General features: G+C 36.2%; 1 protein-coding gene across 2 annotated transcripts; it reads right to left on the bottom strand.

Annotated features, from left to right (window-relative positions):
• Positions 1-2,148: 2,148 nt before the first annotated feature.
• On the bottom strand, positions 2,149-15,375 carry LOC114654796 (serine/threonine-protein kinase pim-2-like). 2 transcript variants are annotated; one of them, XM_028805598.2, is made up of 6 exons: positions 15,099-15,375; positions 8,113-8,232; positions 6,285-6,340; positions 3,886-3,933; positions 3,360-3,738; positions 2,149-3,279 (listed from the first exon to the last, which is right to left on the bottom strand). In XM_028805598.2, the coding sequence occupies exons 3-6, from the start codon at positions 6,297-6,299 to the stop codon at positions 2,918-2,920; spliced, it is 804 nt and encodes a 267-aa protein (XP_028661431.1). In that variant the 5' UTR covers positions 6,300-6,340; positions 8,113-8,232; positions 15,099-15,375; the 3' UTR covers positions 2,149-2,917. The 2 variants fall into 2 exon arrangements, with proteins under 2 accessions (XP_028661431.1, XP_028661430.1); XM_028805597.2 differs by lacking the exon at positions 15,099-15,375 and adding an exon at positions 14,315-14,395.
• Positions 15,376-23,905: the final 8,530 nt, after the last annotated feature.

The following is a 23,905-nucleotide window of genomic DNA, read 5'->3' as shown; positions in this document are numbered from 1 at the left end:
CAGCTTGGCAGATGCAATGCAGTACATGAGTGAAAATATCTTTTTACATTATGCCTTGAAATTGATTATTAGGTAAGCATTACTGGATGGGACCTGAGATGATGAGGAAGGCGCCTGTGCTAATAGTTTGAAAGATGGATTGTTCCACATCAAAAAAAAAAAAATCTCTGCCCTGGGTATTGTCAAGTATGTTACTATGAGAAAATTGTGTTAAAATTACTTATTGGCCCCTAAGCAAACACTGATGTTCCCCAGAGTATAACAATATTTGGACTTTTCTGAATTTCTTCCATGGCTATAACAATAAAAAATGCTGTAAAGATTAAAATTAAAATGAGTACAATTACAATTTTTAACATTAAAAAGGAATTGTTTGGGCAATGAAAGAATTTTAAGGTACCTGAATTCTATTTATTCTGCAGCATAAAAACAACCAACCTTCTCTTACTTACAATTCAAATGTAGCCTCGAAGAAAAAAAAATTATTCACTGGTATTCTGTCAGAAATAACTTCGGAGAAATAAAAGCACATTTAGTGGTGACATGGATTAAGAATTATTTTCTTTACACAATTAGCTCATCATAGCTAGAAATAGAAACATTCAGAGTAAATCAAGTTTAGCAAACAGTGTAAATTGATCCACACGAAACGTTTTATACAATATTAAGAGTCCACAGCACAACAGCTAAACAGTTTATATTCTTTAGTAGACATAACTTTTAAAAAATGTACCTTTTAAATGCATTGTTCTCAGTTATCAAATCTTACAAATCATGTCGAAGATAAAATTAGAACCGAGAAAAAAAAAAGACCACTGACTACTGAAGAATCTATTGTGACTGAAAAATGTAACAAAATATTTTAGTATGTATTGAATTTTTAACCATACACTAATTTTTTTTCTTGGTGATATTTTCATTTGAAAGCACTTAAATCAAAAGTGATGACATTGTTTAACGTTACCAAAAAAAAAAAAATTAAAATTACTTGTCCCATCAGTGTGCCACATGTTCTGGATAAAAACCCTAAGTTAAGTGATTAACTTGACCTGGGTTAAAATCTAAAGGACAGCTCTGAAAAAGATGATTACAAAGTATTCCAAAGAAGTTATATATACAAAAAGTACAAATGCAAAAATAAAGGAAAAAGACACCCAATAATATCCAAGAGTTTGGATGTCCAAGAACCAGTGGGCACTGATCAGTGTTTTTCCTAGCAAATTGTTCTTAACTGGCAAAATAAGTAGCTGATTGGGGGTTGGTGTAAGTGGGGGGCATCTCTTCTAATAGAGGTGCACTGAAAAATTATTGCAGTAAATAAATAAAGCAAGCAACATTTTTTCAGTCAAAATGGAATACAGAATTCTGCACTTGAAAACTTGAAACAATTCTAAAGAATTCTTACACAGAAAGATCGTGGTTCCTGAAATCTCACCCTGACATCATTTTCTTAAGGTGACTAATTACATGATTCAGAGTTTGAGTTTTCACACAGATTGCAAATGTGTATTGCTTAGCATATGTAGCATAAGTTGAAGTTGATTTTGCAGCCATTCAACAAAGAAAGGAAGAATATAAACATAATGCATAAACGTAAACACACAAAAACCACAGGTGACTCCATCAGGTGGTTAATATGAATTACTGGGAGGCCTGCCTACTAATTTCAATGGTAGAGGAGCATGCTGCTATTAGGAAGAAGGAGCTGTGTAATACTACCCATAGACTTCTAAAAAAAAGGTTTGTCTCCAAGAAATACCCTCTACGCTTAACAAGAAAGACAACTGTGAGAGAAGTCTCAGGGAGGCCAACAATCACTGAAGAAGTTATAGGCTTCAGCAGCTAAGACTAGATTAAAGGTACACCAGCCAACCATATCAGGAGCTCTGCATAACACTGGCATATACTGAGAGTGACACTAAAGAAGCCATTAATCACATGAGTGCATGTCTGGAATTTACCAAAAAGCACGAGTCTGATTCTGCTGAGGTGTGGAAAAAGGTTTTGTGGTCAGAACAGACAAAGACAAAAAATTCTGCCAAAATTAATAAAAATACTGGAAGTGCAGATATGTTGCATGGTCAAACATGAAAGTAAGAGTTTTAGTAAATTTTGAATTTAAGTGTCTAGAAATAAAATTAGGTGTATGATTTTTTATTCAGTGAAATTACAGAAACCTTCACGTCACACATTTCCTAATTCTATCATATTCAAAAAGTGTATGAAGAAATCTTGCTTTATGAAGAATTTTGAATATGTAAACTAGAAAGCCATGACTGAAACCTGAATACAATATATTTCCATACATGCTAAAAATAATCAATATCAATACTGTTGAATATTGTTGGATATTTTATTGAATAAAATATTAGCAACTGCAAGAGCAAAAAAAAAAAAAAAAAGGTGATGAAATGAAAAAACATCTTGCAGAGAAGATTTATTTAGCTGCTGTGCTGCTCTTGCCTTTAGAGCTGCAGTGAGGATCTCAGCTCATTCAAATATCCATGCCAGTTATAAACTAAGTCAAACCAATTAAGATTTCTGAATTGCTTTCCAGGGCATGCTGCAGCATTATCTGGTGCAGTGTTTACACTATGGCTTGATCTGCATCAAACAGTGTCACTAGTGCAGGATTTGATTCAATTCAGCATTTGTTGAGTAATGCACCTACAGCATCAGCAACACCATACTATTGTGAGGCAGCACAGACCTAAATTAGGTTTTGAATAAAAATCAGACAGCAAATTACAAAGGAAGGCAAGTTTGCCAAGTAACCATAAAAAAGCTCAACATGCTGAAACCTTTAACCAACATTTTCTCCTTAAAAGTATTTTCAATCAACAGTGGCTCAAGAAGAAAATTGTTGGCGTCAACCTGTTTAAAAAAAGGCTGCACACTACTTACACTAAGGCCACTTCTACTGTAACCACTTGTGACGAAGTAAATCTTCCAGGCAGGGACGCTGATTTGAGTCAAATGTAAGGCAACATTTGATCAGATCCCGGCATTCTAGAATGAGGATTGACGTTGAGAAAAATTTAAAAAAGGGGATAAATTTGAAATAGTTAACCATTAAATCTGTGGTTTTTTTTTTCATCTCACCTTCAGAAATTCCAAAAAGAAAAGGGGGAGTGTTTCTTAAGATGTCATCTATACTACTAAATGGCAGGAACCCACTGACCATTTCAAACAGGTTGACACCCAAAGTCCAGACAGTGCTTGGAATTGCTCGAAATGTGTTATAAAGAAATCTCTCTGGGGCAAAATAAGGTATTGTGCCTAAAGATGAGAACAGTTTAACAATTTAGTCCAAATAAAAGGGATATTTTTAACGAGATTCAACCTATTTTTGCACTTACCAACATGGCCACTGTACTCTGTGTCCTTCAAAAAAAAGCCACACCCAAAGTCAATCAGCTTTAACTGGAATGTCCCAGTGACCACCAATATATTTTCCTTCTTCACATCGTTATGGAATACACCTTTGAAGTGACAGTACTGAACTGCCTCGGTTATTTGCTTAAAAAAACACTTTGCCACTGGTTCTGATAGTTTTCCACCTTGGGAATGCATAAAATCAGACAGGTCCTGGCAAAAAAATGGTCTCTCAATAACCATAATATATACTGAGGCTGTCTCAGTCCAGTCCAAAAGCCGAATGATGTTTGGACATGTTGGAGGTCTATTTACCATCATCATTAAAGCCACTTCCATGGGTACAGGTGTTGTTTCATTAGGCTCGTGGAGAAGAAAAAAATAAAAATAAATAAATAATACAGTTAAACAACACAAAACCAGATAAAAACACAGAGCTTTTTTTTCTAGGAACCAACATCTCTTTTATTATGGTTTACATAAAAAATGATGTCAATAAAATGTACTTACCACAAAAACATATGCATTTTTTTCCTTGTCTACACATTTAATCACTACCTGTAAAACAGAAAAGGCAGAATATTTTCATTAAGGAAGCAACAGCGTGAAACCAGGAGAGCAAATTCTTTATAAGTGAATACCAACCATTTCAACACTAAGTGTGAAGGGTTAAAGTACCGTTTCAAAATTAATTTCAAATTTTACAAATAAAGGCATCACTCATTAAAATATCACTACAGTAAGTATGAAGGAATCCTCCTTACAGGTACTTGATCTGTCATTAAAATATCAGTACAGAAAGTATGAAGGAATCCTCCTTACAGGTAGATTATCTGCCATTCGGTATCCTTCCATCACCTTTCCAAAAGCTCCTCTACGCAGGAAACCCTCAATATAATAATCATGCAGGTTTATACTCTTAAAAAAATGAGGAACACTCTATTAATACTATACTTTATGTTACTTCCTCAAAACATTGAGCAGCTTTGTTTATAATTTAAGCAGTGATATAGCAATACATTTCAAATACATATCTAGGTGAGACCATGTTTTTTAACGATCTTTCAAAAATAATATCAAGAGGTCAAAGAATGGCAGGCCAGCATGAAGAAAAAAATGATTTACAATAGTAATTGTGTGTATATTGTGCATGACTACCATGTACCCTCCAAATGAGAATATTAAGAATAAAACCTAATATTTAGGGGTCCAACACTCAAAAAATTAATACCTACTGTGGTGTAGTGTACTGTTAATGATAACTCTATGGAAACAGAGGGAAATGTAAACATGTATTCAGCTTTTGATTTTATTCACTGCTCTTATCTACTGAAAAAACTTACTCTTCTTACCCATAAATAACATGACATATATAGTATATGTTGCCATAGTAAAAGGGAAATCTGAACCCCTCATGTATGTGGCCAGTTACACACATGTTCTCACATGTTCATTAACACTAGTCTCCCAACATATTAGCAGCCAAGGGTTACTTTAACTTATGAGAATATAAAAGCAGACACAGAAACATGAAATATGTATAATTACCAGTTGGCTGATAAATTTCCTTTCTCATGATTGATTACAAAAATGAGTATTTGAAAGAGAAATGGTGAGATTTATATATTTTAAATAAGTTGAGAGGCATTATATCATGAAAATATTAGAGCAATTTTGATAATAGGTCATTTAACCCAACAAAGCTTCCTTAATCCTGTACAATTAGTTTCTCCAAAATAACATCAAGGCAAGTTTTGAAGATTAATAATGTCCTAGTCTCTAACATGTGTTTTTAACATGTGCTTCTGGTTCTGTATGTAAAGAAAAACTTTCTAATATTTATGTGAAATTTGCTTTTAACAAGTTTCCATCTATGTCCCAATGTTCTAGTTGTAGAACTGTTTCCGGGATCCAGTGTACTAATTACTTTTATTATTTTAGAAACTCCAAAACTTCAGTCATGTCACCTTTTTTTCTCCATGTGAATAAACTGCAGCAGTTTAACTCCTTCAGTCTCTCTCATATTGTGCAGTCTTGCAATCAACCTGCTATACTTTTGTTGCTGCATTTGCCTTTGATTTTATTTGTACTTTAAATAGACTGAATGGTTTACATTTCCATTTTGAAGTACTAGTATTTATCCTTAGGAACAAATAAGTATTATTTTACTGTATACTGTCTAAATGCCAGGAGAAACTGAATTTGAAATATGCTGCAAGTATTACTGTTCTTTGTTGAACAGAATTTTTTTTATATGTTTTCTGATGGTACGGTATACTCTGTACAATGTGCTTATAAAGGCACAGTTCGTATCATCAGCAATTTTGAAAATGAGCAGCTGCATTAATAAGGATATGGTGAAATGTTTAAATTACTAAAGAAAAATGGACATTGTGGAGAACTTGCATACTGTATTGCCCTTTTCATAACATCTAAGAAAAGGAAAGAAATAATGAACATATACAAATGCATTATAACTGTAAAGGAGCACCTAGAAAGTTTCTCTTAATATATAACACCTTCAAGTCAAAATATTTCTGTCATTAATAAATATCACTTGTAAAACTAAACTTCTAATATAAACAAATGCTTCACATTTATTCAAACTTCACGGCCCCAATCAAAGGTGCGTGAAACTTTCTAATCTGGATTAATAAACACGATCAAATGTGAACTGTATATATTCTGGTCTCAAGGTAACATTTCTAATAAAAATATATTCTGCATGAGAATAGAGAACGCATAGAGGGAGAATATTAAAATGAGAAACAGAAATTTTGCTCCAATTTTCAGTTGGCCAGTTGAGGAAATGAATGCAAAAGGAGTAACAGAGAAAATATTTCAAGTCACAACATGTATTTGGAACCTGTATGAACCACACATTTAAAAATATATATAATTCCACTCACTGCAAGTTTTTCCATGCACTCTTCAGATTCTTCAAGATTTATGGAGAAACCTGGACCTTTAATATCAAAATTGCCAAAATTAAAAAGTGTTAGGAATTTATTCTGTTTTACTACAAAGGTACTAGTCCAAAAATTCCCCATACAATTTCTGTCAAACAAGACTAGCTGCACAGATTACAAGCAGAAAATGCTTTAAATCAACACATCATGTAGTTTGACTTGGGCAATCTACCTACGGGTTCAAAAGGTAGAAAGTAACCAACATATTAAGTACATAGCAAAAATTTATAAAAAAATCTTTTAAGTCGGAAACAACATATTGAAATTTCCCATCATAATTCTCAGGGGGCTAATTACTCACCATAAAGTGTAATATTAGTAAACCAAATAGTTCGGAGTCTAATTTAAATTTACACATCTGAAGAAGAGCAACAAAACTATAAGCCAAACCTACAGATGAAAAAAAGAAATAATGATTTGCTCAAAATTAGATTCACATACAAGACAACACAGGTAAAAAAATACTGCTCAATGTTTGGCTGCAACAAAGCCATCCAGTGGAAACCATAACAACCCTTACAGTCAGCCATGTCTGAATATAATCTGACTGTAATGCTCGTCAAGAAGAAAGGTACTAATCTTTGTCTTTTTTGGTCATATGTACATCAATGTCTTTTACAAAACAAAAGTTTGCAATGTGCACCCCCTATCAAAGAGTTTACTATGTTAGATCAAAATAAGAGTACCAATTTGCAGTAAGAAACAAGAAATGTTTGATAATTGCTATTAAATATTTTTCAGTGTCAAAAATAATACTTTAAAAAAATATATTGCAGTAGTATAAATTCATGTACTGAACTGAGCACATGAGTAAAATCTACTTTGATTTTTAGAACTGTTAAATATAGAGCTATATGTATCTGGAGAGACATGTCAAAGCAAAATGGGTGATACTGCAAACTGCTATTTTATGTGAGTTGACTATAATACCTAATGTAAAATGAGAGTATGATACTACTATTTGTCTTCCTCTTAAAAGCCAAAGCCCATTTCCAAGACTCAAGTCCAGCAGAAAATCAAAATAAAATGTATGTATTCAAAGCTGCATTCTTTATCACAGAAGTGATCTTTATTCAGGGGCAGTACAAACACTAACGAAAACAAAACGAGTAATTTTAAATTCATAATGTTGAGGTATATTGATTATTTGTGAGGATCTGCATATACATGGCCAATATTAAAACAGACAGTAACTTGGTTTTCATTTCCACATTTTTTTAGAAAGGCTGTCTTAGAACCCATAAGGCACCTTCTGTATGGCGACAGCATTGTTTTCTTGCAATTGCATTATGTTTCCTCTATAAATTCAGGAACATACTAGATAGATAGTACTTTATTTGTCCAAAGGTGGAAATTTAGCATGATCCCGTATTAATTGACAATGCTATACAGGAATGTGTACACATTTTTGACACCTGGCAGACCAACCCTAACCTGCAGATGCTGCAGCTTTTTCAGATCAGATTCCAGGCGTTATTGATACAGGGTTTTTAACTCAGTTATATTAAATATAGTACTGTCAACAACAGTTGCCTAATTTTAACAACAGTGTTACTAACACTATTACCTTGTACTGTATATATTTTTACTAAACTGCAACATGTGTCTGTTTCACACCAAGGAAAACAAATTGTTCTTTGTTAAAAATCTTTTCAAATAATTGACTCCTTCCATCATTAAGAAAAGATAACCCAAGTTTTCCCATGCCCCTTATTGATGATATGTAATTTATAGGTTCTTCTTATTTTCAAAGAAAGTCTTACTTAACCTTTGTTCTTTTTGGAGTAGGTCAGCAAGTTTTTTGCAAGCCAACATAGTTTTGAATTTGAAAGTTCATATATGTCCCTTGAACTTTTCGTGATTCCTTTACTCAGGTACGTTATGATTTCTAGAGGAAAAAAAAAAGAACATTGTTTTACTAACTACATATTTAAAAATAGTAAGCTATTGTCTAAACCATTTAAGGATCCTACGTGTTAAATACTGACAACCATTGGAAGATAAAAAAATAAAAACACACTTTTAGGAAACTATTATAAATGTATATCTAAGCGTTTCTCTTTTTCCCAAATTGCATTTTTATCCTCTATTAATATCTATTGTAAGTTATTTTTAAAATTCCCTACCAGTTTCCTTATTAAAAAACTTATTAAGAAGTGCGTCTAAACACAAATCAGTGAAAAAATACTGTACAACAATTACAAGCAGAATATTTCAAACTTTAAGCAAAACAACAATAAGCATAGCATTTTTTATTAAGCATTTAGCCTTTCCTAATCACTTAAATGTTTTTACTGACATATGTTATTTAGAAAAACAAGGAAAGGATTTAGAATTAAATTTGATATATTTTGTTTGACTAGCCCCTTTTGTTAGAAAAATATATCTTCGCAATCAAGTTAGAATTCAATTCAGCAAATAAAAATCTAGTTTTCACACTCCAAAAATTATGGCCAAAACATTTCTGGTTCATTAGAAATTAATAACATCATAGTGGTAATTTAATACTGGACTAGCCAAAACTATCACGTATTTCCAGAACCCACTTTTCTAGAAAGCCAACATTCACAAATAAGGCCTCACTTCAGAATTAACTCTAGACTGTCACAGGCACACTTGCAAGAAAACTTCTTCTGATGCCAGACAAAAAAAAAAAAAACATGGATAGACTTTATAAACTGCATAAAGTGACTGGATCCTTAGTCTAACCCAGGGTGCCTGGACCTGAGACAGCAGCACTAAGCACTAAAGCTGAACACTGCCACAAACAGTAACATTTAACTTTTAAGTTAATTCAATATTGAGAAACATTGGCTTTACAAACTAAAAATAGATAGATAGATAGATAGATACTTTATTAATCCCAGGGGGAAATTCACATATTCACAAATATGCAATTGCTTACATCAGCGTTCCTCAACCTTTAAGTATTTGCGACCTGAGTTTTCATAACAGTTTTAATTGCGCCCCCCTAACGTTTTTTTGAAAGGAGCCCACTAATACCAATTTATTTTTTAATTAATGATATTTAGCACTTTGGGATTGCTAAAATATAAAGTGCAATATAAATAAAATTTATTATTATTATTATTATATCAGATGCATATTTTATTATACCTACTTAACTTTTATCGACATTTATCAAACTCTAAATTTATTTTTCTAGTATCAGAATGTAGTTTAAATTAAATTTGTTTTGGTTTCAATAGATGTATTTTTCATATTTTATCTTCGTGCCCCCCAGTTTGAGAACCACTGGCTTACATAGAATTTCATGTTTAAAATTGGCTGTCAAAACACTAATTCTTCTCCATTTACCCTTTTACAAATAAGCTCACTTTAAAACCTGAAGAGTCTTCCCTTGCACACTACACTGTTCTTTTTACTGTCACTCACTAATGTGTTTTTATCGTGCATCCTTTTAACTTTTTTCTACTATAAAATGCAGGCATGATTTTAAATCAATACTGAGACATCTTCAAGTTTCCCTGAAACTCAGGATTACTGTTAGAGATGCAGCATAATAAATTTTTTTTCTCCATTTTACATAGTAAAGGACAGACTTTATCTAGAACATGTACTTGTAAACATTTGAGCCAAATGAAATAATGAAGGCTCGTCTTCTAACACTAGCACTGGTGATTAACTAGATACATAGGTTAGAAAATGGATCTCTGTACATTTGAAGTACAAGGGTACAAATTACCAAACTTATTTTAAAATCTTAAAAGAAAAAAAAAACTACAGAAAATCTTAATGTAAGGATAAAAAAAAATTACAATTTTATGGCAGCATTCAAAGGTAATCTGATTTCTGCACTTTTGTTTCAAACCTGGAAAAGGGCTGAAGCCAGTCAGATTAAAGAGACCATGATTATATTCTAAAGCTTTTTAAACTTGAAGAGAAAAATGCAGCCTCACTTGTCAACTGGTGAAGGCGACTCATCTGGTGCTCAGTACTAACCAGGAGAAATCAAACACGTCCTGTAAGATGGTGATGTGATATCACTTGAAACATTCAGTATGTTGAATGAGTGGATAACAAATTGGTGGTACTTCACTCCAACAAAGTAATGCAATGTATTACTGCATAACACCTACAATAACCGTCATTTTCACTGACCTTCCCTCTCAACTCAAACATTTTCAGATATCTGTCCACAATACCTGTTATAACAAGAAACCACATGCACTTCAGAAGAGTTTATCCACCTGAAGCTAACCATGTTCAGGCCCAGTCAGTACTTGGATGGGTGACCACATAGGAAAATCTTGGGATGCTGCTGCAAAACATGTTGGCAAGGCCAGCAGGGGGCGCTTGCCCTATGATCTGAACATGGATCCCAGTGAAGTGATGGGGACACTGTCCTGTAAAAGTGGTTCCGTCCTTCAGATGAGATGTAAAACTGAGGTCCTGACTCACTGTGGTCTTAAAAGATCCCTGGACATCCGTTGTAATTGGCCATTTCTCTCACCACTTCCCACCCAACTGCTTATGTGTGGTGAGCGCACTGGCACCTAAATTCCAGCAGACTATGTACAAAACTGACTTTCAAAATATCAAATTCTTCACTATAAATCTCAAGGAATTTTATGAGGAAAGTAAATTCAATCAAAACAGAAACCTAAAAGCTGAATACTTGCTACTACTTGTTGTACAAGATTATTTTATGTATGTGTATTTAGTTCAATATATAAGTAGTGTACGATAACTTACAAGCACAAGGCACTACACAAACACAATTAACAAAAAAAGAAACACATAGTGCCATGATGGTATAGCAATTAGCTGCAAAATACTCGCTTCAAATTCCGAGCCCATTGATGGACTAAAATCTCATCCAGGATGTGTTCTGGGCTCATGGCTCCATTTCCCATGGCCCCTGGAGTGTGACCTGGTGGTGTAGCAGTTAGTGTTCAGACCTTGAATCTTTCGGAGCTTGGGATGGGGATGGATATTTTTAACTTCATAGCACATGAAGGACTAAACATATGTTCTTTATTCAGAGGTATTACTGGCACATTTCCAGTATTCAGTGTTAAAATAGGTAATCATCCACAGGTAAGGAAATACTCCGTCAAAAATGATTTTTTTTTTTATATCTTACACACCTCATGTAGATTGTAGAGGTGGCAAAAAAAAAACAAAAAAAAAAAAACTTACATGTGTATCCAGAATGGAAACATAATTTTATGACATAACAGACCTCAACAATGGCTAATGGCAAATAATGTGAAAAATCAGAAAAAAGAAAAATAAATTGTGTTGCCCATGTCATATAATCATGTCTTTTGTTTCGGTTATTCAGTCGCTCACTCAAAACATGCAAAACAAAAGCTCTTTTTATTAAAATAGTTAAATAGTTACTCCTGGAATTATCAGCGAGTACATAAACAGTGTCTTTTATGCAGAGTTTTCCAGAAGTAAGTATTAATAGTATTCTGCATGTTCTGAGAATATGAATGGATAACAGACATGTGGATCATTATGTGACATGAGTCATGTAAGAATTTTTTCCATGGACATTTCATATTGGTTGCCAATGTCTAGAACTGGTCACCGCTGGGTAGTGTACAATGAAATCTTTTTTCTGGCTTTTCTCCACAAAAACGTGAAATTAAAAATTTCTTTCTGCCACACTACAAAAGTAACATATATATATAAAAAATACATTTTTAAATGAAATATTCCTCTAAGCACACTTACTAATAACAATGAATCCAGAAATACACAGGGAGAACATGAAAAAGCAATGCAGACCCTGGTGCTGGGAGTCAGTAATGCTAGCTCTGTGCTATCACTCTGCCTATGTTAAAATATCAGCACTAATCTTACTAAACTCTAAACTGAAACAAAATGTATGGCTATAACTTGGTTCAGTTTGCTTAAACTCTTCATCAATAGCGGTCACTAGATAACTGAAACATGCATGCACGAGAAAGGCATCAATAGGCAAAATGTTTGCAAAATAACTCTGTAATTACCGCGAAGCAATACAGTACTTTTTGCAAGTAATGCAATCTTTTTTTTGGAATGGCCAGAATTCATACATTCCTACTCATTCCTTCCTTTAACTACACTTTTTGAATTACCTGGTCTTCTCCGCTGTCACTTTGTATTCAGAAGCAGTGGAAATGTTTGCCACAATGCAGTGTGGTCGGTACTGCGGTCTCACAGCACCTGCCTGTATTTAAATCCCGGCCTGCGTGCCGTCTGTATGGATTTTGTGTATTCACTCATTGAGTATCTGTCAGATACAATAATAATGCTTGCTAATTACCAAGCAGCTCTTTAAGTGACACATTTCAAAATAGTTTTCTAATGAGAAAACAAAAAATATTTGATATAATTCTTCAAAAAGAAAAACTATAGTAGGAACTCCTGGATTGACAAAGATTAAAATGTGGTAAGTAATAACAGAAGAGAGAAATGAGTCCAGTTAAATAGCAGAAACTGGAAGGAAAACTTGAATCCACTAAGCCCCAAATTAGAAAATTTACAAACCCTACATAATCTGTGCTCAGAAGCTACAACATAGGTATGATTTGAAACATCAATTACATATATTAGACAATGCTATTAAGTCACACAATAAAGTTGAATCAAAAGACAAGTGACTATTATACTGTTTAATATTAGCACACTAAAGTGTATTTGTAACATTTTCCATCCATCCATCCATCCATTATCCAACCCGCTATATCCTAACACAGGGTCACGAGGGTCTGCTGGAACCAATCCCAGCCAGCACAGGGTGCAAGGCAGGGCACCAGCCCACCGCAGGGCACACACTAGGGACAATTTAGGATCGCCAATGCACCTAACCTGCATGTCTTTGGACTGTAGGAGGAAACCCACGCAGACACGGGGAGAACATGCAAACTCCACACAGGGAGAACCTGGGGAAGCGAACCCGGGTCTCTTAACTGCGAGGCAGTAGTGCAACTACTGCGCCACCGTGCCGCCCCTGTAACATTTTCATACAATTTAAAAAAAAAAAAGTATTAAAAATGCATAAGATCTAAAAACTCAAATTATCTAGATAACAACAAATAATATGAAATTTACATTAATGATCACTTATATGTAAATAATGTTTTTTTTTTTTTTTTTTTTTTTTTTAAGTATGACCTATGGAGGCATTATACTTAGATTTTTGGGCTACCACGATATTGTTACTTTATAATTTAAATAATATGTTTATCAAAAAAATGTTAAACTTTTGCAAATTATTTTGCATTTAATTACACATTTTTCTACATTAGTGCAACAGTGTATGTGCCATACTTTTGGAATTAATTTTAAATAGGTATTTCCTATTAAAAACCTGCCCCATCTTATTTTTCAGTGTTTGTTTAATTCACAGGTTTTCATAAATTTACTCTAACTGATGATTCAAAAAGAACAAATTTGAAAATGAAGTATCCTAAAAACAAGACCATTAGCAAGAATCCATTTATATAAGCATAGGCCTAAACATGCAAATACTCAAACACACAGGGTATATAAAATAAATAACTCTTCAATATTAAGGAATTTATGTATTAAATGCATGGCAGCACTGATTCCTTAAAATTCTGGAAGATGGTTATCACCCAGCCATCTATTTTAAACACTACACATGAACGGACTGATGTCGCTCCTACTGCAGGCAGTATGCCAATTTAAATGTAAAAACAAAACAGTAAATTAGCCAAATGCAACAGTAATACCAAATATGTATTAAAGTTGGAAACTATTATAGTACACATATTTCCAATGAATCACCAGATATAACATCACTACTTCAACATGTAATGTCTAATATTAAAGAAATATCTCGAGAATGAAATTATTTAATTTCCTTATCAATGTAAAACACTACTGTTGTGGAAGCGTTTGTCATAAAAGTACTCTTTGTAACGTAACTGCAGTTTTATTTTGCGCTTCCAAACTAATAAAAGAAATATAAAAACACAGAGACGTCTTACGTTTGGGTTGCCTCATTGCTCTTATGACCCCCTTACACCTGTATGATGAAAATGACACACACACGACAATGTCTTAAGCTTATATACACACTCAATGACGTCATTTCCGGTGATGATTAGTCTTTTTTTCTTCTCCTCGCCATCTGCCCAATCTGCCGTGCTGACAAGTTGTTCAGTTCATTATGTTTCTTAACGTTAAAACATGTTTCTCCTGTTGGTGAGGAGGGCCTGCTTTTAAAATGAATTACCATATCTGCAATGTGCTTTTGTTATTGAATGCGGGCAGGTCATTTCCCCGCCGCATTGCATCATCAAATACAATGTTACTGCTAAAGACTTTTCCAACATAATGCTGCAGATACTAAGGATGCCTGTTTTACCGTATTTGCTGACTAAACACAACCAAGAGGTTAACCTGTTCATGACCGCTCTCTCCGTATTTACGGAACGGGCTACATACAAATCACCACTGGTAACCAAAAACGTCAAGAGTGTACATGCGATTAAATAAAAGTACTGTTCATTTCTGCGGCCATCCCTTCTGCCAAGACGTGCACTAAAATGAGTGGAGCGAAATCCATCCATCCATTATCCAAACCGCTATATCCTAACTACAGGGTCACAGGGGTCTGCTGGCTCGACCAATAGTTTCCAACGGAACAACTACGTCTTTAGTTTTAAAATGCAATTTTTTAATGGATGTGTTTGTAATATCAAACTGCGCAGTTGTTGTCGCTATAGGAATTCAATGGAATAAAAATGAGCCAGTAACGTCTTTACATACATTCGGCACAAATTTGATTCCAAAAGATTCTGACACGCCACACGCTACCGGAGAACGTCTGCAGTCCGACTCAGTTGTGACAAGCGCGGTCTCGACGAGCGAATCTGTCTACGGGAAGTCCCGCGAGACCGCGAACTGCGTCGGCTCGTTCGCTCTCACAAGTGCCGCTCGCAGAGTTCGACTGTTTTCCAGGCGGCAAGCATCGATGGCTTGTCAGTGTGTGATGTTTTTATACGAGTATCGTGTAAATTGCAAGTTTCGTCATTTTTTCTCCAACGGTGAGTTGCAATGATTTATTTAAACATGGTGTCAGGTGTTAAATTACATTACTATTACTGTTCTGTACTTGGCTAACAGCCTTATCCGACATAAAGTATCAGAACATATTACAGCTTTTTACAGATACTTTTTAACAACTTGACAGATAGGTTGGGTGACTTGCATAGGTTTACACACACAGATCAACTCCGTGGTTTAAAATCCACAACCTTTGCAATCACACCTTCGCAGTTTTTGTTTCGTTGATCCAAAGATCAAAATATTTTTAACTGTACTGAAATTAGGACCAATAAAATTGTAAATAAAACGCATTCCTGGGCTTGTTATACATTTTAAGATCACACATTTCACTTGGAATGGGTCTTTTGACATGAAACATGGTACCAATTTCTTGAAGCACATGTTCATGTCGATCCAGTGGCGCTTCAGAACGGAGTAGTTGTGTTTTTTTTATTGTTACTCAAAACAGATATTTGTAAGACAGTATACAGTACAATACAATCCAACAGCAACCAGAAATATTCATGTTATGTCAAATTATTTTATTGCCTATTTCAGTTGTCCTCTTTGCCTTATTGTTTTTCACCTTACTTATGAATTTAAATAAAACTGAAGTTTAGTTTTAAATGTAATAAATAGTGGAAGACTGTTAACCCATTTAGCTTTATATCTCTGAATCAACAACACCAAATTAAAAATGTGTATCATTTCTTTATATGTGCTATTCCTTACGACTCCTTTAAAGTTAACATTCATCTTAAGAGTTATGGATATGTAATTTTGAATTTCCACCCACAGAGATTAGGTGTAAATACAGGTAGAAAATAAAACTGATTCTTTAGCATTATCACAAAACATGCAAAGTTAATTGTGAGTATGCATGGATTTGGCCAGAGTTAATTAAAATGGTGTATACTTTATGTAAGATTCTATAAGTGACTTCTTTGACGGTATTTATTAGAGACAATGTTGATTTGGGATTGTCCAAACAGTTTTCCTGTATTTTCAGATTTTCCATTCCAAAAGAAAATACCTGAACACATTACACAAGGACTATACACTCTCCTTATATAACCGTTATTACATTTTCTGTCTTAATAACATAATATTTCCCTTATATGTATCACGTATCTATCTATCTATCTATCTATCTATCTATCTATCTATCTATCTATCTATCTTATGGAGGAGAGAAGGATCACAACTGTAAAAATCAACATTATTGGTTAAAGTGATCACCTTGACAGGAACAGCACTAACAGCGGTGGCAAATTCAACACAGGAGCCAGGAATTTGAAATTAGTCTAAACATTTGTGTCAAATTCCCCTCCTGTGTGACTGGCAACGTCCGAAGCTTCTGTCGACATTGAAACAGCAGGAACCCTCTGACATCTATGAGGTTTTGCTCTCTCCTCAACCTGTAAAAAGGAATAAGACACTACTGTACTTGGTTGTATTTTATATAGTCTTGAATTAAATATGTAGTCTAGAAAAGGACAGAAGCAATCATGAGTGTGTGGACATTTCGATCTGTTATCTGACAATAAAGTAAATGCAATACTTACTGTAGCTGTAGAGGACATTATGTGTCATTAATAATGAAGGTTACTGCAGCCACATTCGTTAAACCGTCCTACATGTGCCGTTTTACACAAGCCAATTCCCTAAATCTCAATATGGTTTTCCTTGCCTCTTGTAATTGTATTCCCCAAACACAAATCTTTCAGATTTCCTCACAGCAAAAATGCCCTCCTCAAGAAGTAGTCACATAATTTATGAATCAGTGGTGGCTTACAGTGTGTTCATAATGGTTGCTATCATGGTAAAAAACTACATCTTCAACACATTTAAAGTTTATTTTATTATAGACAATTGTTGCACATACTAGCATGCATGTTTACTGTAGCATTTAAATGACACCCTGATTACCACTAAAACATGCTGTACGGACAGAAGTGTAAATGTGCGTACCCACAAAAAAATTCAGATGCACAAAACCATGCATAAGCCAGCTTCCACGAATTTTTGCTCCATAAATCCCGGTCAGTGTGCATGTGCCTGCCACCCCACCCCAGCTCCTCCCAGAATTATGCCCCTTTGAATACGTAAATCAATATAAATAGCCATTTTGTGAAAAGACAATGGCAAAAGCATGGGGGGGGGGGGGACACTTTCAGCAAATGCGAAGTGGAGGCAAGGAAAAACACACTATTTGTTGGCTTAAGCAGTGGTATAAATGATAAAACGAAGTTGACCGAGTAATACAGAGTGGCGGAGACACTCGAAAGTACAAGTGCAGAAAGTTGCACAGTGGCCGAAATAAAAAAGAAGTGGTCAGATATCCAGGTTGTCGTGAAAAGGCAAGTCATAGCCCACCGTCTGAGTGTCATACAGAAGTGTATTAGGGTACAGAGAAAAGAAAAAAAATGTGTACACAGTGAAGAAAAAAGGGTCAAAATGTTGACTTTAATCTCAAAATTTCCACTTTAATCTTGTAGTTTATTTTGTCATTAAAGTAAGATGTTGTAAATTTCATTTTAAAATCAATGTTTAATTTACTACAGTTTCTCAAATCCCATCGTAACTAAAGTAGCACGTTAAATGCTTTGTATTCTGAGTGTTCTAGGTGTGTGAATCACACATGCTTCTTAAACGGGCTTTCTCTTTCACAGATGGGAGCGCCCATCCACTGATCTCCACATATAGTACATTACACTCATTATATTACATCTCTCTGAACATTCTAGAATACTATGATATTATTTTCATGATGAAATGCATTAAAACATGCATTAAACATGGGAGCACAGTGGCGCAGTGGTAGCAATGAGCTGGTGCCCCGTCCAGGAATTGTTCTGAAGCATTTGCCGGATTGGAGAATTTCAAATTGAATCCACGCAGATGGCTTTCCTGAGGCAGCATGTGCTATAAATGTCATCCAGGGCTGGAAGCTGTATCCAGACAATCCTCTACATTCTTGACACAGCCTCGCCATGGAGCTTTCTGATGAGCTGCATTGGGCTGGAGAACGTAAAGTGAAGAGAAAATGAAGGCATGAAATGAACAGTGCAAGCTGAGAGCGCAGAATGAATAAACTGGCACGAGGCAAAAGTGACATTAAAAGTGCAGAACATGAGATAAAGAATCGGCTTTAAAAATGCAAAGGTAGAAAGGAAGCCTTGGTGGAGAATGCAGGGGACGCGAACCAGGCTGGTTTAGACTGCAAGTGGCAGCGGTGGCTCGTCGCCACCCGGCGGCTGTGGCTGTACCCGCAGGCAGGTCATGAAGAATTTTCTTCGAGAGCGTGAACTTGACATTAGAGCGTGCTTTCGAAATGGTTATTAAAAGATGACTGCTGCGTTTAATCAAGATTGAAAATATGTCCGCATGAAGTGAAAGTTTAAAACATGTCAGCTTGAAATGGACAGGCCTGTGCAGTGGCATCCTGCTGTCCTAAGTCTTCAACGGGCTTACGTAGGGAGCCTTGGGCTACGCAAATTAATATGCTGGTGTGTACTTGGGAAGGATTTACGCGAAAAACTAGCGTAGCTTACGCAAAAAAAGTCAGTGAGCATGCGCCAGTCTGAGGCTGACTCTATTGGCATTAGCGTCTGCGTCTGAAGAGTAAAGTGAATAGGGAATAGCTTGTCATTGCGTAGCTTGCTGCACACGCCAGCCCAAGAATCGTCTGTGCAAAGGGATGCTGAAAAAAAACACATTTACCGCGAGTTGTTGTTTTTTATTCTCCTGTTTTCCTTTACGATCTATCCATTCACGCGTAAAAAGTGCAATGGCACACCAGATGTTTTGGCCACCTGTCAGCTGAGGCTGACGGTGCCAATCGATTAAGCATTTGAATCGGTCTTTCTCTCTAGTGGAAGGGATGGCCTTCGTTTCAAGTGTAAGCTTGATTATCTGAAGAACTGTCTGCTAAGTGTATAGCACTGCATCTCCTAACTGAAAAGCAAAGCAGCGGTTCACTGGGAGGGAGGCTGCTCACTGTGGACACAAAGGATATAATGAAATGTGGAGAGTGAACGGAGGAATCGGAAGGGAGCGCGTAAAGCAAAATAATGACACATTTCACTCTTCCTGACAAAAAGTAAATTTGAGTCAGGTTATTTATTTATTTAACAAGTAAAACATGTTCAGTGAAAGCCTATGTGAAAAAACCTATGTGAAATATGTTTTACAAATTGGTTTGGTGGGCAAATTGTTTTTGGATATGGGCCAAGAAGCCCACCCAAAGGCACCTACTGAACTTTTACCGTGCGGTGCTTACGTTATTTGACAATACAGTTTTATTTCTTTTCCTTCCATTCTCTATTACCCTTTCTTGTTTTTCTTTTTAAAACACTCAGTGTCACCTGTCTCCTGATACGACTGAAACTGAGTCTTCATCCCTCATCCCCTCGAATTTGGTCGTTAGTGTTTTTGGAACCTCTCCTGGTATGTATGAGTATTTCAGGGAAAATGTAAATAAATGCATAAGCAAATGTACACAGAATGCCAACCTAATCTTTCTTGTTTAAAACATGTAACTAAAGTGCCTGGAGTTTAGTTAGCTACAGTAGTTTAATAGCACAGTGAAGTTGTTTGTACCTGTATTTAAAATTAAAGGTACTGGACATTTGATTCTTCACCTGTTTCTACATCATCATCTACCTTTCTATCTCTAATTTTAACTGCTCCTCTGTTTTGGTTTATTATATTAATTTTATTACCTAGAATGATTGTGAAACAGTTTTCTTGCACTTATAATGTTTACATTTAAATACATGTATTTAAAAAACCTGTTTTATGGTTATCTGGCTGTTGATCCCAACTTGAAACTGAAACTGTAAAACATTTTTTAATGTTGTGTGAAAGTGCCAGAATTTTAAAAGTGCACTTGTTTATATTGGTTATATTTATATTATCTGTTAGCTGCTGATTACAATTTTTTTAAAGAATGTTCATGTTTGAAAGTGTCAGAATTAGAAAATTGCCCTTGTTTACATTTTATAATTTCTAGAATTATTTTCGTATGTAATCTATTCACAATTGAATTCAACTTTGTTTGATATTTAAAGTAAAGTGTAACTTAGGTCTTAATGAGTTTGAGTCCGGATATTCTCTTAAGTGTATGCCACATTGAAAACATCAATCGCAATTCAGATCGTGGATCATGATTTTGTGTTAAAAGGATCATGATATGATTTTTTGAAAAGATCGCCCACCCTTATACCGACTCTTATCTTGCTTATGCGTTTTGCTCCATCAACCTCAAGCCCCAGTTGCAACACTGAAAACGACAACCCACCCCCACTCTTTGATTGTGGTTCTTAAAACATTAAAGGAGAACCTCCTAACCCCCTCTCCTCTATGCTTAGATTGCTTTGCTGCAAACTCCAAGGGAGAAATATCAGTCTTGGATAGTGCAACATTAATTTTTAGTAGGAGAATGCCCAACGCTTCTTGCTCTCATGTTAATACATCATTATAACACATTAGGTACTGACACTTAAAGTATGTACAGTGCATCCGGAAAGTATTCACAGCGCATCACTTTTTCCACATTGTGTTATGTTACAGCCTTATTCCAAAATGGATTAAATTCATTTTTTTCCTCAGAATTCTACACACAACACCCCATAATGACAATGTGAAAAAAGTTTACTTGAGGTTTTTGCAAATTTATTAAAAATAAAAAAACTGAGAAATCACATGTACATAAGTATTCACAACCTTTGCTCAATATTTTGTCAATGCACCTTTGGCAGCAATTACAGCCTCAAGTCTTTTTGAATATGATGCCACAAGCTTGGCACACCTATCCTTGGCCAGTTTCGCCCATTCCTCTTTGCAGCACCTCTCAAGCTCCATTAGGTTGGATGGGAAGTGTCGGTGCACAGCCATTTTAAGATCTCTCCAGAGATGTTCAATTGGATTGAAGTCTGGGCTCTGGCTGGGCCACTCAAGGACATTCACAGAGTTGTCCTGAAGCCACTCCTTTGATATCTTGGCTGTGTGCTTAGGGTCGTTGTCCTGCTGAAAGATGAACCGTCGCCCCAGTCTGAGGTCAAGAGCACTCTGGAGCAGGTTTTCATCCAGGATGTCTCTGTACATTGCTGCAGTCATCCTTCCCTTTATCCTGACTAGTCTCCCAGTTCCTGCCGCTGAAAAACATCCCCACAGCATGATGCTGCCACCACCATGCTTCACTGTAGGGATGGTATTGGCCTGGTGATGAGCGGTGTCTGGTTTTCTCCAAACGTGACGCCTGGCATTCACACCAAAGAGTTCAATCTTTGTCTCATTAGACCAGAGAATTTTCTTTCTCATGGTCTGAGAGTCCTTCAGGTGCCTTTTGGCAAACTCCAGGCGGGCTGCCATATGCCTTTTACTAAGGAGTGGCTTCCGTCTGGCCACTCTACCATACAGGCCGGATTGGTGGATTGCTGCAGAGATGGTTGTCCTTGTGGAAGGTTCTCCTCTCTCCACAGAGGACCGCTGGAGCTCTGACAGAGTGACCATCGGGTTCTTGGTCACCTCCCTGACTAAGGCCCTTCTCCTCCGATCGCTCAGTTTAGATGGCCGGCCAGCTCTAGGAAGAGTCCTGGTGGTTTCGAACTTCTACCACTTACAGATGATGGAGGCCACTGTGCTCATTTGGACCTTCAAAGCAGCAGAAATTTTTCTGTAACTTTCCCCAGATTTGTGCCTCGAGACAGTCCTGTCTCGGATGTCTACAGACAATTCCTTTGACTTCATGCTTGGTTTGTGCTCTGACATGAACTGTCAACTGTGGCACACTGCTCAGTGCTGTAAGGATAGGCTCTGGCTCACAGCAATGCTGAACTGCGTAACACAAGTTTAAGAATGAGACTTGATGTTAGTATGTTAGGTGGATTTTGGATACCTTAGACATCAAAATCACTACTAATGAATTTGGATACACTTCAGACATAGACATGTAGAGCACGACTAAAGCAGAATAAATAAATATAAAATTTTGAACACAAGAAGTGAAAAATATGAAATATACCCCAGCTACACAATTTACTGATTATTTTGTAATTTGCTGACTGTATTATTAAGAAAAGATACAGCAGTGCTAGAGAAAGCCCAGACATAATCTGGCCTGCTGATTTTAGGAGTGTTGCATATGAGCTGTGAGGAAAGTTGAATCCTCTCATTTTAAAAAAACATAATAGATACTGTAATATGATGGAACTGTTTAATAAAACTACAGTGTGCACAAACTGCACCCAGTACCAGTTCAGTTCTTCAACAAGACAGGAGGTACAGATAGAAAATAGTTAAAGGGAACTTTTACAGAACAATAAGAAAATATTACTACTCAGGACAAATAATGTCAATTTATCTGTCCTGTCAGGGATGCCGCTTGGGGACTGGCAACTTGTCCAGAGCTGTACTGGAAATTTTACCCAGTCAGGATGCCCACAGCATGCTTAGACAGGGGGGTGGGGGGGCAGCTTACACAGGATATTATCTCCCCCAGAACGCTAGCTGGCAGCCCCACGAGTTATGATATCACCACAGATTCCCAATGGTCATGTTGAGAATTGGAGTTCTTATTGGGGTCCTTGGGTGCTGCCAGGGGATGCTGAGGAGACTAGTGAGCCCTGCTGTATCTGTCTCCAATTTCAGAGCCACTAGAAGTGCTTCCAGGTGTTACATAAAAGGAGCAGCCACGCTTTGATCTAGGAGCCAGAGAGAGGAGGAGGACGAAGCTTGCTGCGTGGAGCAGAGGACAAAGAGTGCCTACTGCAAGAACAGTGGTTGTGCTGTGTGAAACGATTGCCAGTGTAAGAGTTTCACACAGTAAGAAAGCCTTTGTACACAGCAACTTACGTCTGAGGCTGTGCATTGGGAATTTGGGGATCTGCAGCGTTCCCTGGGGACCACAATCTATACACAGATAACTATGTATTGTGTATTGTATTATGTGTTGTGTTTTAATATATTATTGTATTATATACTTTTTTCAAAAACTCAATAAAGAGATATGTATGCATATATTATTGGGTACCACTGTAATTCCATCCACCCATTTTTTTTAAACTTGTTTTACCCTCAGCCCTCCAATTATTGAGTTGCAAAGAGACAACGAATAGTCTGGCAGATGTGGGCACATGTTAGGAACACTTCGTAGGGCAATATCTGTAAACGACTGGATTAACCTCATCAGAAAATACTTGTGTACTGAAGATATTACTCTGTAAAAAAAGATCATGCAGGCTTAATTTGTGATTTGACAATTAGGTATTGGAAACCACAGCCCACCCTGGCAGCGCTGCGCAGTAGGCTAACACCAGACAAGGGCACTGGGCCACACTCCCTCACATTGACTACAAGAGGCCACTTTGGTGCCAACTTTAAAGTTCATCTTTGTGAACACAGGGAGGTCTTGCAAAACTCCAAACTGAATGGCTGCCTCAGAGCTAACTGGAGTGAAGTGCTTGGAGTTGGCTAAGCTACCTGCTATCTTACACATCTTTTCACTCACAAAAACACACTCAAAA

This window comes from Erpetoichthys calabaricus, chromosome 7 (assembly GCF_900747795.2).
Source record: "Erpetoichthys calabaricus chromosome 7, fErpCal1.3, whole genome shotgun sequence".
NCBI lineage: Eukaryota > Metazoa > Chordata > Cladistia > Polypteriformes > Polypteridae > Erpetoichthys > Erpetoichthys calabaricus.
This window is presented reverse-complemented; position numbering and strand designations above follow the sequence as displayed.